We start from the raw sequence: 19797 nt of genomic DNA, 5'->3' as shown, positions 1-19797 counted from the left end.
ATTTTTATACATGTTTTCATTGAGAAATAATAATAGATTTACTATTGAATGCATATGCCTTGAGTTTCAATAAGTCTCCAAGCCCCTCACTTGGCTATGAAAAGAAAAGTACCCACATTTCCCTCCATTTTCTCGAGATCCTGTTCTGATTTATGTTTTAAAGTGTGCCACAATTACACACTGCTCACCAGAGTTAATGTTACAGTGCACTGAACTCTGAACAAAGGGGTGAAGCACAAAAGAGCCCAGCACAAAAGATGTTTTGTTGATCAGAGTTCCTGTGCAGCGAGCTAACGGATGCAAAAAAAAAAAAAGAAGAAGAAAGCTTTTATGGTTTACACTAAATCATTTCAGAGAGACAACCAGCTGCATGTGGAAAGTGAAAATGACGTTCATTTGTTAAATTTTTGCCCCTTTAGATTAAAGCTGTGGACAATGGACGCCCTCAGAAGGCTTCCACCTGTCGCCTTCACATTGAGTGGATCCCCAAACCAGAATTGCCAGCCGATCCCGCTCCACTGCTTTTTGAGGAGTCTCCCTTCACATTTTCAGTGATGGAAAGTGACCCCGTGGCCCACATGGTGGGAGTTATAGCCACAGAGTCCTCTGATGTCTCTGTGTGGTTTGAAATAACAGGTAACTGTCCTTTTACAGTCACATCAATCATTCATTTAGGGGTATGTCGATTGAGTGTAATTGTGTTATTATAATGAAAGAAAAGCAATTAAGGCCATGTTTTGATGCCACTAAGTGTGCATGATGCAGAGCTATAACCCAGGCTTGTTATAGACTTACTGGCTGACTAAAAGTCTAACTTATTACAAATTTTTTATGGGTTCTAATTAGGATTATAAAGGTTTTTGATGTGTAAAAATATATTGTGCATGTGCAAAGCAGTTTTGTAATTGCAAATCTTGTCTAATGATGTAAACTCAAAATGTTGTACCTGTTTTACCAGCTCAGGCGATTCGTCAATCAGCACTGCTCATTGATTTACTAACCAGCCAATCAGAAGACAAACACTTCACTCTTGCTTCACTCTTGCACTAACTACGTTTCCATTACCCTTGGAAATGTGCAAAGTCTAAATAGGGCAATGAAAAATGGTGATGGAATCAACTGAATTACTAAAAAGAACTCAATCATCGCTAAAAAAGTGTTCACGCATTCATGAGGAAGTGTTTCAGACATTTCAATATTGAAATGTGTTGCAAAACACGCTATGGAAACACTATTTCCGCAAACACGCATCATAGAGCGTGACGTACATGGTCACATGACGTGGCGTACATGGTCACATGACCACTGCTCTCCGAGAAAACATGGCGCGGCACGTGTAAACAGAAGAAGAGACTGATACATTTCTTAACATTATACTTTGAAATTATTACTGCCACATTAGACGTGAAATAACAAAAGAATGTGGAGAGTTATAAGGAGGTTCTGAGCGTCCGTCTTCCTGCAGCGAAGTTTTGCTGGGTGCGATTTATGAGGCTCCTCCCCTAAACAATCTTCAATGGAAACACATTCAAAGCATAACTTTGTCGACATTTAGAAATATTGATTTTATTTTGCGAAAATCTGTCATGGAAACTAGGGCTGAACAATTTCGGAAAATAATCTAATTCCAATTTTTTTCCTCAATATTGCGATTGCGAGGGCCTCTTGTCATGTATTTTTCAATGAACACAAGCAATAAATTATTTTCATTTCATAATAAACAATTTCAGATTTATTAAAACTTTAAATAAATATAAAATATACATTTTAAAGCACAGATTACAACAATAAAGCAAACAAATCTGTGGCTTTACCTCTTCAACATATCTAACTAACTTCATGTAAACATGTGGACTGTACTTCTTAAACACTCTGTGAACATAACAGGACAGTACAAAACAGGACAGAAAAAAATGCTGCCTTTGCGATTGCTAGTCTTCACTAAGTCTTCATGACCCTATTTTGATCCCATTAGTTCTGACATGAAGCAATTTGTCTCAAGACATCCAGAGTAAGGAAAGCAAAAAACCATGAAGACATGTTCACAATCTTTCACAAAAACAGATCAAATGACACCTTGAAGAGATTAGATTCAGAAACATACTGCACCAATGTTTATGGAAGCTGTGAACTAAAACGCCTAAAGAGGTGTTGCATATTAAGTTGCGACCTCTTATTCTTTTGTGAGACATTGGAGTAGTTCAATGTTCAACTGTGTTAGGCACTCTTTGCATGATAAGATTTAAAAAAGTATTGGATCTTCTGTCTTTTCCTTCCTAACCTTCTAATCAATGTCCGACTGACACATCTCTTCTCTTCTTTTCTCTTCCTCTGTGTTTTTCTTTTCCTGCTCTCCTTTTGTCTCTGGAATGTTCTGTTTGGTTGGATTGTTTTCAAGACGGCTTAGAGGATACTGAGGTGTTTTTCATCCTTCAGATGGCTTGTGACCACAACTGTACAGCAGAAGGTAGCTGCTGGCGTCTCCTAACAGGCTGTGCTGTATTAGGAGATTGTCTCCCCCATTGTCTCGTGGCTGTGTTTGACCTGTGTTGTGCGATGGTTTGACGTTGTGCCACTTCCCTCTTTCCTTTCAAACCTGTGACCTGATTAAGGGTCTTACAAGAGCTGGATAAACCTGCTTTCCTACTGAGAATTAGGGCTGTAGGTTATATCCGCTGTCGAACAGTTTATCCTTCATCCTAAACAAAGCGTATTTACTAGTGTTACATATACACGGCTTTGCCTATATCTACCAGGGTTGGAGTCAGTTACAATTATCTATGTTCAATTATAATTACAATGACCACCATTTTTCCCAATTGAAATAATATATATATATATATTTTTATCCTCATTAAGTCAATTACAATTACGTTCTCAGTTACTGAAGTTCAATTATAAATAATCATAATTACTGTGCCTGAAATAAATAACCTAATAAAAGTTAACCTTCTACACGTGTTAGCTTTCTGTTAGTGTTTCTTATGATAGCAGGTCCTAAATCAGCTGTAAAATAAATTAAATACAAATATCTATCATCTAATTTCTTCCCTATCTCTTGGTTACCTTGTTAGGTTTCCTAATTAATGAAAATATAAGTTTTAATATTTTTGATGTGGGTGTCTGAGCCTTTTTGGTGTCCGTATACCCCTAGATTTAAAAAATGTTTTAAATGGTAAAATGTGGGAAAGCTTGATATGGAACATATTATAATAATTGGTAACTACACATGTGTAGAACTGTAAATAGAATTGTTTTTGCATTGAATTATAATTGACAGTTGTTGTAATGGATAGTTTTCATAGAATTTTAATGGCAATGACAATTACACAGTTAATTATCTAAACTCAGTTACAATTTAACTACGATAACGACAGCAACAGATTATTTTTTTTCTTCAATTTATTTATTATTTTCTACCTTGTTTGCACATGCTGTCAAAGGTCAACACTATATGTAGCGCAATAGTTTAGTTTTTTTATTTTATTAAAATGTAATTTATTATTGCACCATAATTGTAATTAATTATCAATTACGCGATTAGAACAATACAATACAATAATAATTGACCCCAACACATTAAAGAGGTTTAGGAAAAAGTGTCTTTGTGTTCATCTATGGGCATCATCATTGTGCATTTGAGTAACCCTGTTATATGCACACAATGAGTAATGATGTCCTGCTAATCCCCTGTCGTCTCCTGTCCTTCTGTTTACAATGAAAAACAATTCCACAGGTGGTAATTATGACAGCCGCTTTGACGTGGGCAAGGCCAGTGGAACCTTGATTGTAGCTCGGCCCTTGGACGCGGAGCAGAAATCAAATTACAACTTGACAGTGGAAGCCACGGACGGGACACGAACTGTCAGCACCCAGGTAATTGAAACGCTAATGAAACAGTCGGAGTCTGATGAGGCAGTTGTCATAGTTGTTTTCTGTGGCGCTGAAAGTACCGAGTTAGGCACTTTGTCAGGCTGGCCTGTTTGTTGAGCTGGGTGAAGGTTTAATACTGTGCTTGTTTTCAACAGACCAACAACAAATAATGAAAAAAAGCCAAACATTTGATTAGTTGTAGGGCTCCCCTCAGATTGCTGTTACCTGTAGCTAGCGGCTTCCAAACAATGTCTGGACTAATAATACAAGCATTGTGGTATATGATGTCCTCAGGCTGTGCTGAGTGAGGTGATGTCATCTCGTCTGAAAACCCTTTTTCATAAAGCAGGCTGACAAACAGTCACCATTCATGTGTCCTGTTTGCAGTTTTCAGTTTCAGTAAAGTAGGTCAAAACGTGTTCACTTCATTGTATCTATGTCTTTATACCAACTCTATACATTTACTACAACGGACTTGATTTGGATGTCTCAAAAATAAGTTAAGGCTATAAGACTTTTGGATAGAAAAAGGGCAACATATAAAAAGTTCCTGTTACATTAACATTTTAATACAAAAATTAAGCATTTAAATATAAGTACTCAATGAAATAACCTCGATCTTAAACAGTTTCAACATCATTTTTGGTTCATATACTGTATATTTACAACTCATGGCCCAGGGGCCAAATCCAGCCTGTTGGAGCATCCAATTCGGCCCGCAGCAGAAAGTAAAAATGACATGAATCATTGTGTAAATTAAACTCAACAATATATGCAGAGACTCACATTTTTCCCAGGGCTTATTTCCCAAGATTGAAGTAATTTTTAAAGTTGAACAGTTGAAAAAACCTCAAAATTCTTACTAAATCCTTATAATCCTGATGTAATATTTCCCTTAATTAAATAGAAATTGGTCACAAAATCTAGGAAGTTTAAAGTGAAGATCCTGTTGGGACTATCGGCCACTTATTGTTTGGATGTTTCTTACGTATTTTGTGTTTTTAGAAGTGAAAACTATGGCACAATAATGTTCAAAATACTTGTTTTCCTGCATAAAGTCTGTGGCCCACTTGAGATCAAACTGATACGCCTGATTTACAATAAAAACAAAAATGACAGCTTTTGGTATAGGGCTGGTTATCACCAGGTGCTTTGTGATACGATATATCACCATTTTGCCCACGATAATGATATTAATGCGATACAGCAAATCTGCGATAATCAATATAACACGGGGGAAATTTCATCCATAACACATTACGATATTTGTCACTGAAGAAATTCAGAATTTATCTACTGCACTGAATCCATTTCACAGGAATTACAAAACATTGTTAATCAATTTCACATAAATGATAGCCAAGTAAAACACAGTGTATACTGCACAGTGACTCCTCTTAACACACACTGACCACAACTAGTCACATGTCCTTGTGTTATGTTTAAGTCTTTAAGGAAAGACTGATACAATATAATGCTGCACCAAAAATATTATTGATGATATTTGCAAATTAACTTTAAATCATTAAAAACAAAATGAATGCAGAAAATAGTCATTCCAGTGCTAGTATTATCAACTTCTCTGTAAACATGGTCTCATATCAGGGCTGCTTTACAAGCAGAAGGAACTTGTTTTATGAAAACTGGAACATTTCACTGCATATGAAAAATAAACATTTCAGTCAGTGCATTAAAAATATAAACAACTGGGTGGTCTATGAAAACTTACCACCATGTGTAAAACTTAAACCAGCACTGCACATACATTTCAGTGCTAATAATGCTAATATTAATTTGTTTTTTGTAAACTTGTAAACTTGAAAACCTGAGAACATTTAACTTGTGCTGAGCGCAGGGATTCCACTGTCATGAAATTCCTGGAAAAGTTATGGAATTTGAAAAAAAATATTTTCCAGTCTTGAAGAGTCATGGAATAATTTAACTGCTTTGGAAAAGTTTTGGAAATGTCGGCTATTTCATTTTAATGTTTATGATATATTGCAAAATGGGTGTTAAAAGCCATTGTGCCATTGTACGATGCTATGATAGATAAGTAATGGAGGACAACTTGCATTTTCTGAGCCACATTTTTGCTACTAACCATGGCACACTGGCAGACCTCTGTTAAACCAGTACCAGTAATATTTTGGAAAAGTTTTGAAAAACCATTGAGGAAAAAAAAAGTGGGAACCCTGTTAGTACTTAATATATGTAAAAAAATGACAACAAAAAATAAAAAAATTAATGTTCAGCACCAGTGTATCGATAACGTACAGCAAGACGAAATATCACAATTTATTGTAACAATATTTTTGGCACACCCCTGTTTCGGTATAATCTTGCAACGTGGCCTTTAGTTTCTTGGTGTCATTAGGTTAAATTATGTTTATTTGTATGAATAAAACCTGTTATGTTTCAGGCAGTCTTTGATATCAATCACCTTCTTAGAAAAAAACAAACAAATAATGAGATATTCAGAAATGTTGAATCTCTATTCAGAAACTGAGAAAGTGAGTTTATTTTAGGGACATCTTCAAAGTACATTTTGCTTTGATGTTTGCTATTTTTTGTGATTCAACCCTATTAACAGGTCTCCCAAATAAGTATGATTATGAAAGATGTCCTTTTAAAACAGAAGAGGTTGTTAACAGTACGCTAAGTAATGAGCAGCACATGTGACATCCCAGCTGAGCTCAGAAGCTAGAGTCAGTCTCACAGTAATCTGCTAACTGCTTTGTGAAACACACAGTGGCCTTGTGGGTTCACTTTGAAATATCAGTAAATGATAGCTGTAACATTGCTCTCATGTTTATGTGTGAGGCATGGGCAGATGGAGTCTTCTAAAGCAGAGATGGGCAACTGCTATCAGAGCGTGGCCCACAAAAATGTGATTGTCTGATGGGAGGGCCACATTATCAACATTTACTGTATGTGAGCATTTAGAATAATGGACAACGTGAGCATTAATGCAGGAAAGAACAAAGGGTTTTGTCTTTATAGTCCTTTTGTATGGCTTTTCTAGGTGTTTTTTGAGTTTTTAGATATTTTGTGTTTTTGATTTCATTTTGTCTTTTTCTTATCAATGTGGCAAATTTTTGTTGCCCTTTTGTGTGTTATATTTTTGTGTTATTGCCGTCTTTTTGTGTATTTTTCTGTCGTTTTGTGCATTTTCGAGGGCATTTTGTGTCTTTGAAGTCCTTTTGTATATGTTGTTGTTTTTGTGGTCATTTTGTTTATAAGTGGTTGTTTGTCTTTGTTATCATTTTGTGTACTTTTGTTGACATTTTGTGCATTTTGCTGTCGTTTTCTGTTTCTGGAGTTGTGTGTTTTATATTGGGCTTCATAACTTCCAACTCCATGAATTGCAATTTTGTTTTGAAGACCGCACAAATTTAGAACGAGGGCCGCCTGTTGCCTATGTGTGTTCTAGAGGAAGGATTTTAGCTTCTTTATTTCTCAAAGAGCATCAGTTTTCATATTTTAAATCAAAAAGCAGCTGAAAATAAGGAGTCATGTGAAAAAACATAAAAAAAGTTGTATTTATCCTATAAATGTTAGCAAACCAAAGTAAACTGTGATAATATTTATCATCCTTTGAACACTGAATCGTACATTGTGCAGCATTGTCATTCTGTTATGACGATGATATCATCTGTTTCCAAGCTTTTTGTACCAATGTGCATTCCTGAGTTCCTCGCACCCCTCCCAAAATACTTTCTGCTGTCCCTCTCGATCAGTCTTTTCGCCTCCTCTTACTTTGACACGGTCTTTTGAAGATGAACCATAAAAAATTAAATATGGAACAATTATGTCCAACAATGCACAAAGCTGAGCTGCTGCAACAAAGCCTTTATAATATGCTAGTTGTCTTAGTGTTTTGTTCTGATTATTCCGCCGTGCGTGTGTGTGTGTGTGTGAGATTTTGATGGTTTTTCTCCATGGTACTTTGATTTATAAGGGACAGCCGCATTCAAAATGTTTTGTCCTTTGTTCTCAAAGAGGAGCTGCAAAGAACTGTAGCTGGAAAGAGACTATTTTGTCGTCACTCCGTATGAATAAAGCCTTTCATCATCTGGCTGCTGCGCTCCACTCGGTCTCGAATAAAGCGCCGCTTTCGCTGGCATTTCGCTGCTCATCCAAGGAAGCAACACGTCCCTTATTCCAGAAGAGATCCTTTAAAACAGCCAACAGAGATTATCAAATTCACTCATGATGCGCTGTGGTGTAAAGGCTTCCATTAAATACAGAATGTGATGACATTTTAGATTAAATAATCATAGGCAAAGGTTCCTGTGGCACTGGCCCTGTCACACAGCCGAGAATGTGGTATGCAAATCAACTGTACACATAATACGAAAAGTTTTTAAATAGGTCAACAAAATTGGATGAATTTGTGTAAGATCTTTGTTAAACATGAGTCTGACTAATGAATAATATGTCACCATGATTGAAAAAAATAAATAAAAAGGTCTGTTTGATGTTTATTGCAGTACTAAGAAAATGAAAAAACAAAACACAAAAAGACAGCCAACTTACTCTGAGACAAGAATGCATTTTTGATTATTTCCTAAACTGTTAAGCTTATTGGCAGCTAGACCTCATATTATGGTTACTTTTAAGCCCCCCGGCAGCAAAGTAAATGCCTCAGTTTCCCAAGGACACTGAAACTAATTCTCCTAAAATATAAGCAAGTCCAATAAACCTTTTTAATCAATTACACTGATAGACATGTGTTCCTCTTTTGGGATTTGTGCTCAGGGATAGTCACAGTCTATTTTCAGTGTTGTATGTATGTATGGCTGGCCGACCAAAATTTGTGTAATTGTTACAAGGTCTGGGAATTCTTTTATTCTGTCTCTTTCGCTCAGCATTTGGCTGTCAGCACAACAGGAGCATTTGGCGTACGTCACAAAGTGTGGCTTATAAAGCATACAGATTCAGTAATTCTGCTCCCTCCATAACAAAAAGCTGACTTGCAGTGGTCAGCTGGGTATACAGCACTATACACGCCAGCAGGCATCTGCTAGACAGCGCTTGGACGCCGCTCTAACGATTTCTAAACATCAAATGTAATTCAAAACAAGAAAATAATCCCCAAATCATATACAGTATTTAATCATTGAAAGGCTTTTTTTCTATATTAAAAAAAACAAAATTAAACTACAACTTACTGCAACATGTTTTCTAAATTTTGAAATGAAGTTCTTGTTGGCTGAAGTGTTGTCATTTCTAGGCTGACACAGATGACATTGCATGATATAGCTGTTCTTTTTCGTAGTCTGTGGGGTGAATATGGATTGAATGTGAGGCCAGGGATGTTCTGCCTCTTTTGGCTGCGAGTTACACTCCATCGTTTCTTCTGTTGTTTCCATCGTATTTCACATAAATGAGTCACTTTGGCGCGTTTCCACTGGCGGTATCGGCTCGTTTCCACTGGGAAAAAATACCTTCTCCTTGGTATCTAGTGCTGCTTTTTTTAGTACCTCCTTCGCTGAGGTTCCAAAAAAAACAGCCCTGGCCTAAAGATGTGACGTAGGCACAAAGCAGACACTGATTGGTTCAGAGAATCATCACAGTGTAGAGAGGAAGTATTTGTTCACCATTGGACATTTGTTGGTGATCTTCTGATGATCTCCCCGACACGTTGCAAGTTCGACCTGAAACTCGGTCAACGGGTTCCAAATACCCCGAGTGTGTGTATCTGTTATTTTGAAGTAATTTGGTCATTTCCAAATGTTTATTTTAATTTTATTTCACTTCTGGACGGCCCTGAAATAAAACCTATTCAACTTTTGACCTCAGGGTGTGAGGGGGCGCATCTATATCTATTTCACTGCACAGCTCCTCACCCGAGCAAGAGTTACATGTGCGGCCACTCCTCCTCCGCTTCCTCCTGTGCCATGCTGTCGTTAGCTTCTTAAACACGGGAGCTCTCTGAATAGATCATTTGAAACCGTCAGCCACTGGTGACTTTTTTGCAAACACGTTTCCCATTGTTTAAACCATATAACTGTTGCTCAATAACGCGCTGTTTCACTAGAGTCGGTATTGACCTCAACCTGTTCAATTCTCCATCTGGAAAACTGCAGATTCTGTGTGGTGCCGTGCATGGAAGCTAAGCTCCGACCACTCGGTTCGAAGGTAAAACACGATTTTTGTTTTTTTTAAAAAGACAGCCGAATTGTAGGTAATACTTTAATTTACTTACTCACTCATGTAGTTTTGAGCTTTACGTTTTGTTTTGTGCAGTTTGGTTGTTTTTCTGATTGGTGCTACAATCACTATGGAGTTTGGTTATCAGCGTCTCAAGCATTTCACGTAACACACACACGGTATTTATTTATTTATTTAAATATACTAATACTAAATGAGTAAAATAAAACACAATGCACAAAAAGACAACTGAAAGAATAAAAAATGCACATGACTCCAATAAACATACATTACAGAAAAATACACCAAACAACAACAAAAATATGAAAATGACTCAAAATACACAAAACTAAATATTTATACAAAAACACACAAAATAACAACAGAAATGCACTAAACTACACTAAAAAAGATACAAAAATACACAAAAACGTTCCAGAATCACACTGCAATGGCAACAAAAAACAATAATTATACAAAAAATGCACAAAAACGCAACAGAAAGATACAAAAATACACATGACCCCAAAAAAAAAAAAAAAAAAAAAAAAAACAAACATTTATGCACAAAAAGACAACAGAAAGATACACAAATACACATGACTCCAAAAAACAGAAAAATACACCAAACAAAAAAAATATAAAAGTGATGCACGTTGCATAGAATTAAACCAGGAAAATTGCACCCGCAAATATACCCCTTATGCTCCCACATGAATGCATACTTCCGACGGGCACTGTACTAGTATTTTTAAATTACAGCAAAGAAATGTGAATATAAGCTGGAGAAACACAATATTAGAGGCTGTCTGTGATAAAGTGAATGATGTGGAAAACAAAAAACAAGAGATGACGTTATGAAAAGATGGACCGATATAAGAAGAACAAAGGAAACATAGTTTGATTTAGTCATTCCAGAAATGTCAAGCAGAAAAGATCTGTCCTCCCCGTTATCCTTTTTTATACCAACGTCTCCCCCTCATTTAGGCAGCTATCATGCAGCTATATTTGCAGCTATCACGTGTAAAGTGGCAGTTAACACCTGCTTTTCAAACATGCTAAAGAAATGCACAAAATAGTCCCTGTTCTATTTCCTACTTCGACTATTTAGCGCGTTATAACAGCTCCACCCAGATTGCATAATTATTAGAGCCAAAAATGTTAAATTAAGTGCTTGTTTTTTTGTATGTTTAACTGATGCAATCTTGGTTAGTTAATCAAGTGAAGTTTGCTTTCTAGTTTATGCATGCAAACCATGTAAATCAAGCAGTTAATGTGCATTCAGAAAATTCAAGGAGTTTCCAAGTGCATACTTGCACCTAATTTGTGTTTGAAGGAGAAAATAAGGAAGTTTCCCTGTCAACCAAGGATCTATGTGTTTATGTTTGTGTTCTTTGGAGACATTCTTTGTTTTCTTGTTAAAAACCCACGCAGAAGCTTTTTCTGCAAATCAAATGAAAGTCATCACACTCATGCAGCTCACCTTGTGGGCGCTTCGATTTATCTATTGTTCAAATCAAAGTCATGTGGAATGTGTGCTGCCAGACAGGCTGGCCTATTTTCCTCCCTCGAAGAAACATTTTTTTTTCTTTCTTTGTTTCTCTCTAGCTTTTTTATCCAGATCCGCCTTATTCTAACATCTGCATGCACCAATTTAAACTTTTTTTTTTTTTTTAACATTTATTGGCCAAGCACAAGTGATGGCTGGTGATTGTTCTATTTTGTTGGCATTAAATGTAAACAGGAGCTGTGGGCCTCAGTAGGAAGTGGTGTGAGCTAATCCTGCTTTGGGAACATGTTGGAAGTGTTCTGTGCCAGTAGCCTTTTCCTTTGCCCAAATCTGCCACCTGGCAGGAGGGCTTCCACTCCCACACATGGCACAAACTGACAATGAGCACAGTGAGAGGCCCCTCGTGCCCTGCTCTGGATAGAATACAAAAGGTGTTGCTTTATTCAGAAAGAATCATTTTATACATGTTTGAGCTCTTTGTTTAAATTACAATTAGGGTATTTTCAAGACAAAAAAAAACTGATTTTAGTGACCGACAGTATCAGGGGTTTTGGCCTGTGGGAGGCCCGTGGAAAGATTGAGTCAGCCGTATATGTGTTTTCCATCTGACCATTGCAGCTGTAAGAAGGCGTCTTTGATGGATCAGCTGACGTAAACGAGGGGTGCTGCATTCTAGCTCTGGCACCAAAGAGCCAGAAGCTGCCAACAAGGCAGCCTCGGTTCTCAGCCTGGCCTTCCTTTCCTCCCAGCTATACTGCATCCTCTTTTGGCTGTGTGGTACCACCTCAAGCTGTTCTGTTCCCAATCTGTTCCCACTCCCCTGCTTCCCATGTTATCTTAGTCCACATCACAAAGGTTCCCTTTATACCTCATTCTGTAAGGTTCAACTCATTTACTCACGCTTACACATTTTCCTGCCTTTAAAACTGAAGTTGACAGGCGTGTCGATGCCACTTTCTCTGGGGTCTGGTTTTTCTCAGTCACATCTTTTCTTCAAGCATTATCTTCCTATACCCCAGGTTTTTTAAAATTGCTATTTTTTTAACTGTAGTTTTGTTTTGTTTTGTTTTCTGTCAGTTGTCTTTCAGTTTTATCTCACCCTTGCAGCACTTTCTCCCCTTAAATCTCTATCTGTCATGTCTGTGTCCCATTTTCGTTCCTTCTCAGTACTCCCAGAGGAATCTATATACAAAGACTCCAGCTCCTCTGTAGCAGCATTTCTGCTGCAGTCAGCCTGTATCATGAACCTTTGAAATGTTTCAGGGGCAAAGTTCCTTTGAAGTGCACTGCCTCCATGCAAATAAGTTTTTGTGCTTATGTAGGTGCATTGTTGGGTGACGAGATGTAAATCCTACTAAAAATGTTTCATTCCTCTTCTTGAATCTTGATAGCATTGTTAGCTTTCACCTCACTCACTGTTGACATGATGGGTTAAATAGCGGTGGCCTATTACCTTACATAGTGTTGTGTGTAAGATATCAGTGATTGGAGGCTATTTGTCTGACATTTCATAAGAAAACGAGAAACATTATGCATGTATTACCTTAGGTGTTGATTATTGTTATGACATGGGTTGCTGATTCCACATGATTCATTGCAAACAGCCTGATCACAGCACTGACAGATGCCACGCAGTCCAAGCTTCCCGGCAAGGCGGCATCTGTGAGCTTGAGCAGCCTCGCCAACATCCCAGCACCCAGCAGATTGTAAATGTTATCAGTCCTGACAGGTTGAGTCTATATTTGTCTCTGATAGAAGCTTGCATGGATCCACAAACACCAAAACAAAACAGAGCAGAAAGTCACCAAACCCTCTCATCACCTAGCATCTTATCACCTGTCCACTCCTCGACCAAGCAGGACTGTTGACTTTGAGCTTCTCCTTATGGGAGATCACCCCCTGGTGTTTGGTATGCAGGTGTCTAATCTGGGCTGATCCCTTTTGTTCCTCATGTTTGGCAACCATAGAAGTCCCTCGCTGCTCTGGGAGGCAGAGATGGCATTCCAGCAGCTCTCCATAATCCTCTGTCGGAAGTCGAGTCGACAAATGGCTGGTGTTGATAAAACTTGCTCCTAGTGGAATTTTGGACTTTTGGGGACACTGGCCCCCATGTGTGCACAATGAATAAGAAAAAACAAAGTCAGTGTAAACATCTAAAATTAAGTTGAATAGATTAGAATAAAATAAAAACAGAAAAGCACAAGTGGAACGTCATAATAAAATATGTCTTCACAGTATATTGGCAGGTCTATTTCTTTGTTGTGTTTTTTATTTTATTTTCTGTTACCAGCAATCAGTATCTCTTCAAAAAAACAATACACTGATTTAGAGATCGTTTACAAGTGAGAGATCATCAAGTGGTGCGTTTAATTTAAATATTTTGTAAAATTATGATACATATAGATTTATATTCAAGAAAGGTTACTAAAATACTGAATATTGCTATTGATGTATACCACTTACGGTACTTTAGACTATGGGTGGCAGTAGCTTTGAAAGTAGAGCAAGTTGCTCAATAACCGGAGGGCTGAATGTTAAAATTCCTCCCATCAACAACATTTTTGCAGTGTCCTTTGGCAAGGCACTTAACGCTCCTTTCCCTGGACACAGTACACGTAATTGTATTATATGTATACATTTATCAGTGCTTGATAATGACTCTGGCGCAAATTGACAGAAGCTGTGGCTACGGATAACTTAACTCAACCAGTCAAACTGTGAATGAATGATGTATCAATCCAGACACTTATTAGCAACAATATTAACTCTAAAACAGATGTTTAACTGCTTAAAAAATTAATACTATACAATATTGATTCTCTCCTCTAGGTACTAATCCGCGTCATCGACACAAACAACCACAGGCCAGAGTTCTCTCAGCAGGTGTACATGGTGAACCTCCCTGAAGACAAGCCAGCCGGGTCCGAGGTCCTGCAAATCAGTGCCGTGGACCGAGATGAGAAGAACAAATTAACTTACACGCTCTTGAGCAGCACGGATCCCTTCAGCCTGAGAAAGTTCCGTCTCGATCCAGGAACTGGAACCCTTTACACCACTGAGAGACTAGATCATGAAACCATGCATCGCCACACTCTCACTGTTATGGTATGAGATTGTAGGCATTTACAAAAGTATATTTTCAGATAATTACCTTTTCTCTTTTTCATAACTAATTTATTTCCAGGTCCGAGACCAGGACATTCCTGTTAAAAGAAACCTTGTACGTGTCATCGTTGAAGTGGATGATGCCAATGATAATACACCCTGGTTCATTGGGATGCCGTACTCGGGGCAAGTGTTTGAATCGGCTGCCGTTGGTTCCGCCGTGCTGCAGGTGACAGCTCTGGATAAGGACAAGGGACCAAATTCAGAGGTTGTCTACAGCATTGAATCAGGTATGAAAGACCATCTGAGTCATTAGCCACAATTTCCGCTCGTGTTTCTGTCCAACGGCACAAAAAAAGCTTTCATTGTGGTGTAATGCTAATGAAATCAGCTCATAAAAATGTATGAGTCCTATTGCATGCTGGATCATGAATGAAATGCTTTAGAGTTTGCTTATATTGAAGACTTTGTTCATGGATCCTTCCCAGCTTTCCTCAAAGTGGTTTTGTCCTTCAGTGAGTTGATGTATAAAAAGGAAAATTACGCAACAGTTGGATTATTTTTTAGATGCTCTGTTTTAAAATTGCTCTGATGACATTATGTATTTATATTAAAGCTTGATTTTGTTGTTGTTGCTATTGCTTTGCTTAGGGTATACATTTTAATTGAGTTAACATTATCATTGTTATTATGTCAGAGTCAAATTATTTTTAATATATAATTTTTTATTTTTTTACAGGAAATGTAGCCAACTCATTTACCATAGATCCTGTTCTTGGGACCATCTCTGTAGCCAGAGAGCTTGATCGCAGCAGTAAAACTATGTTCGAGCTCACTATCAAGGCATCTGATAATGGCATCCCTCCACTGTCAGCTACAACCACTGTGAAAATTGTGGTAACAGTCTCTGACAATGCTGCGCCCAGGTTCACTGAAAAGGAGTTCTCAGTAGAAGTCAGTGAATCTTTGTACCCAGGAAGCTTTGTGAGCTCTGTCACTGCTGTCAGTCAGTCATCAGTTTTCTACCAAATAAAAAGTGGGAACATCAACAATGCCTTTGACATAAACCCAAACTCTGGAGTGGTGGTGACACGGCAAGCATTGGATTACGAGACCACCACTCTCTACATGATGATCATACAGGCCACCAACATGGCTGGGCTCTCAAGCAACACAACGCTTGTAATTCATCTGAAGGACGATAATGACAATGCTCCAATCTTTACCCAGTCAGAATTCAAAGGAGTGATCAGTGAGTCAGCACCCATCAACAGTGTTGTCCTTACTGATAAAAACAGCCCCTTAGTCATTCAAGCCTCTGATGCTGATTCTGATCAGAATGCCATGCTTGTTTATCAAATCGTTGAACCTTTTGCACACAACTATTTCTCAATTGACTTGAGCACCGGAGCCATCAGGACCACAACAGCTTTGGATTATGAACAGAGAAGTGTGTTTCGATTCACAGTCCAGGTGCATGATCTTGGAATGCCACGGATGTTTGCAGAGGTTGCGGCAAATGTGACTATTGAAGTAATTGATGTGAATGACTGCGCACCAGTTTTTAGCCAAGAACTTTATGAGACTACCGTCCTCCTGCCCACATACAAAGGTGTGGAAGTCATTCAGGTCAATGCCACAGACGCAGACACCGGACCCAACTCCAGACTTCTCTTTTCCATTTCTGAGGGGAATATTGGTGACAAATTTAAAATGGATCCTATTACAGGCATAATCACAATACAGAACATCACTCAGCTAAGGAGCAGATATGAGTTAAAAATCAGGGTCTCTGATGGTAGATTTGCCAGCGTTGCAGGAGTGAAGATTAATGTTAAGGAAAACAAGGAGGGAACACTCAAGTTTACCAGAGAATCATATAAAGCCTACATCCAGGAAAACTCATCAAACAAGAAAACGCTGGCAGTCATTGCTACTGCTGGAAATCAGGTGAATGAGCCTTTATTTTATAAAATCCTGAACCCTGACAGCAGGTTTGAAATCAGCCGCACATCTGGGGTCATCTCAACCACTGGAATCCCATTTGACCGTGAAGCACAGGATACATTTGACATTGTTGTTGAGGTCACAAGAGAAGACAAGTCTGAAGAAAGAGCTCACGTTATATTGACGGTGACAGTGTTGGATGAAAATGATAACAAGCCTATGTTTGTGAACCTGCCATACCACGCCTTGGTCCAAATAGATGCAGTGGAAGGCCACGTTATACGACAAGTCACTGCAGTGGATAAAGATACTGGCGTCAATGCAGAAATCCATTATCATCTGAGGGAACATCAAGAGCACTTTCAAATTAATCCTGCTGGAGAGATTTCAATAAAAAGGAAGTTTGATGAGGATTCACTTAATGCAGACTTTCTTCTTGTTGTTATTGCAAAAGATAGTGGAGAACCTGCTCTGTCTGCTGAGGTAGAATTGCCTGTGAGGGTTGTGAACAAAGCAGTACCTGTGTTTGAGAAAGCCTTTTACAGCATTGAAATCCCTGAGAACATCCAGTTACACTCGCCAGTCCTTCTCGTGCAGGCCACTGACTCTGAGGGCCCAAGAATTGTCTACACCATTTCTGAGGGAGATCCATTCAAACAGTTCTCAATTGATTTCAACACAGGGGTTATTCATGTGGTTAAACCTTTAGACTTCGAGACACATCCTGCTTATAAGCTAAATGTCAGAGCTACAGACTCATTAACTGGAGCACATTCTGAGGTTTTTGTGGATATCATCCTGGAAGATGTGAATGACAACTTTCCCATGTTTTTGTCAAAGTCCTATTACGCCAATATCTCTGAGGCCTCAGTTATTGGTACATCTGTTTTACAGGTTGAGGCCAAAGATGCTGATACAGGCCATAATCAGGAAGTATTTTTTCAGTTAGTTGAGGAAAAGGGAAAGAGTTTGGATTGTTTCAGGATTGACCGTGACACAGGAGTAATCGCTACAGCTCAAGTTCTGGATCATGAGGAAATTCAGCAACACCAGCTAATAGTTCGCGTTGTGGACGGAGGAGTTCCTGCCCTTTCCAGCGACGTCATGGTGACAATAGATGTAAACGATCTCAATGACAACCCTCCAGAGTTTACAGAGCACATCTACAGAGTGACAATCAGTGAATTGGCACCTCGTGGACACTTCATCTGCCAAATTCAGGCTTCTGATGCTGACAGTTCAGATTTGAAAATGTTGGAGTTTGCATTAATATCTGGAAATGAAGATCAGAACTTTGCAATCAACAAGCACACAGGCACAATTGTCATTTCCAACCACCGAAGGCCTCATATGCAGAATCTTTATAATCTCAACGTATCAGTGTCCGACGGGGTGTTCAGAAGCTCCACCCTTGTTGTTGTTACTGTAATTAGTGCCAATTTCCATAACCCCATCTTCTCACAAGAGGACTATTTGATGGAGCTCATTGAAAACTCTCCTGCTGGTACTTTGGTAGGCGATGCAAAGGCCACGGATGATGATGAAGGCATCTACGGACAAATCACTTACCAGATTATCAATGACTTTGCAAAAGACAAATTCTCCATTAACAGTAATGGAGAGATATTTACGCTAGAACCCCTTGATCGTGAAAATCCAGATGAAAAGGTCATACCAATTTCTCTAATAGCTAAAGATGGTGGTGGAAAAGTTGGCTTTTGTACCGTCAATGTTATTGTCACTGATGCTAATGACAATGCCCCACAATTCAGAGCAGTAGATTACAAAGCCACGATCACATCTGATGTACCTCGAGGAACTTCAGTTGTTAAAATTGCTGCTTCAGACATGGACGAGGGAACCAATGCTGATATTGTGTATTCACTTGAAGCAGATGTTGAAAATGGGGAGGAAAACTTTGAGATTCATCCAACGTCTGGTGTCATTGTAACCAAAGAAAGCCTCATTGGACTTGAAGATGTAATCTATTCATTAATTGTAAGGGCAAAAGATAATGGAAACCCACTAAAGCAATCAGTTGTTCAGGTATACATTAGAATTGTCACATCAGAGACCCCAATTCCCAAATTTGCCGAAACGCATTACCGCTACACAATTGCTGAAGACCTTCCCATCAGCTCTGAGATAGATGTGATTCAGGCTGAGAGTGAGCTGCCAATTGTGTACAGCATTGTCAAGGGCAACACTCCTGAGAGCAATGAAGATGAAGTGTTTGTTATAGACAGAGACAGTGGAGCCCTGAAAGTGCAAAAAAGCCTCGACCATGAGATAACCAAATGGTACCAACTTACGTTGTTGGCACAAACTATACAGCAGAACTTTGAGGTAGTTGCCTCAGTGGATGTAAACGTTCAAGTTAAAGATGTTAATGACAACAAGCCAGTCTTTGAGTCGGACCCTTACGAAGCTGTGATTGTTGAAAACCTTCCAAGCGGCACTCAGGTTATTCAAGTCAAAGCCAATGACTATGATTTTGGAACCAACGGACATGTTGTTTACAGCCTTGACTCCAAACAGGATTCACATGAAATCCCTGAGCTTTTTGCTGTCAACAGAGAAACTGGATGGGTGTCCACATTAAAAGAGCTAGACCGGGAAAAGATGAACAAATACACAATAAGGGTCATTGCCACAGACCAGGGAGACAGAGTCCAACATGCTACTGGTACAAAAGTGGAGGTAACAGTTGCTGATGTGAACGACAACCCACCTCGCTTCACCGCAGAAATCTACAAAGGCACAGTCAGTGAAGATGACCCCCCTCCGAGTGGTGTGATTGCAATCCTCAGCACCACAGATGACGACTCTGAAGACATTAATAAACAAGTGAACTACTTTATCACAGGTGGGCATTTGCATGGTAAAAAAAAATCATATTTCCCTACTGCTTTGTGTACCTGTTTTTTTATTTGTTTTGTTTTTATGAATGGAGAGCTTTGGGAAATAAGGCATTCACTTATTTTAACGAGATTATTTTATATTATTATTATTATTATTATTATTATTATTATTATTATAACTGTTACTAATTCTACCCAAATTGCAGGCTAATATCTTGGTCATTAAAACAGAAATGTATAATTACCTCGCTGAATAGTGAAATAGATGTCAGAAAACCATTTTTCTGGGGGTAATTAATAAGTGTGAAGAACAATTCCAAGTCTGGAATTATTGGGAGAACTAGTAAG

The 19797-nt window shown here is 38.5% G+C and overlaps 1 protein-coding gene across 7 annotated transcripts in view; it reads left to right on the top strand.

Annotated features, from left to right (window-relative positions):
* fat1a (FAT atypical cadherin 1a) overlaps nt 1-19797 on the top strand; it is a 100108-nt gene that overhangs the window by 41135 nt on the left and 39176 nt on the right. For 5 of the 7 annotated variants that reach the window (XR_003674736.1, XR_003674738.1, XM_028456424.1 and 2 more), the window contains exons 6-11: nt 420-636; nt 2399-2467; nt 3737-3876; nt 14366-14641; nt 14721-14931; nt 15381-19454. Coding sequence is in view for 5 of the 7 variants with exons in the window: in XM_028456424.1 (XP_028312225.1) it covers nt 420-636; nt 2399-2467; nt 3737-3876; nt 14366-14641; nt 14721-14931; nt 15381-19454 (4987 nt within the window). In the remaining 2 variants the exon portion in view is untranslated. The remainder of the gene's footprint in view (nt 1-419; nt 637-2398; nt 2468-3736; nt 3877-14365; nt 14642-14720; nt 14932-15380; nt 19455-19797) is intronic. The other 2 variants (XM_028456440.1, XM_028456431.1) reach the window with 1 other exon arrangement.

Source organism: Gouania willdenowi, chromosome 1, assembly GCF_900634775.1.
Source record: "Gouania willdenowi chromosome 1, fGouWil2.1, whole genome shotgun sequence".
NCBI lineage: Eukaryota > Metazoa > Chordata > Actinopteri > Blenniiformes > Gobiesocidae > Gouania > Gouania willdenowi.
The sequence above is the reverse complement of the archived record's forward strand: the minus strand, read 5'-3'. Positions and strand labels throughout refer to the sequence as shown.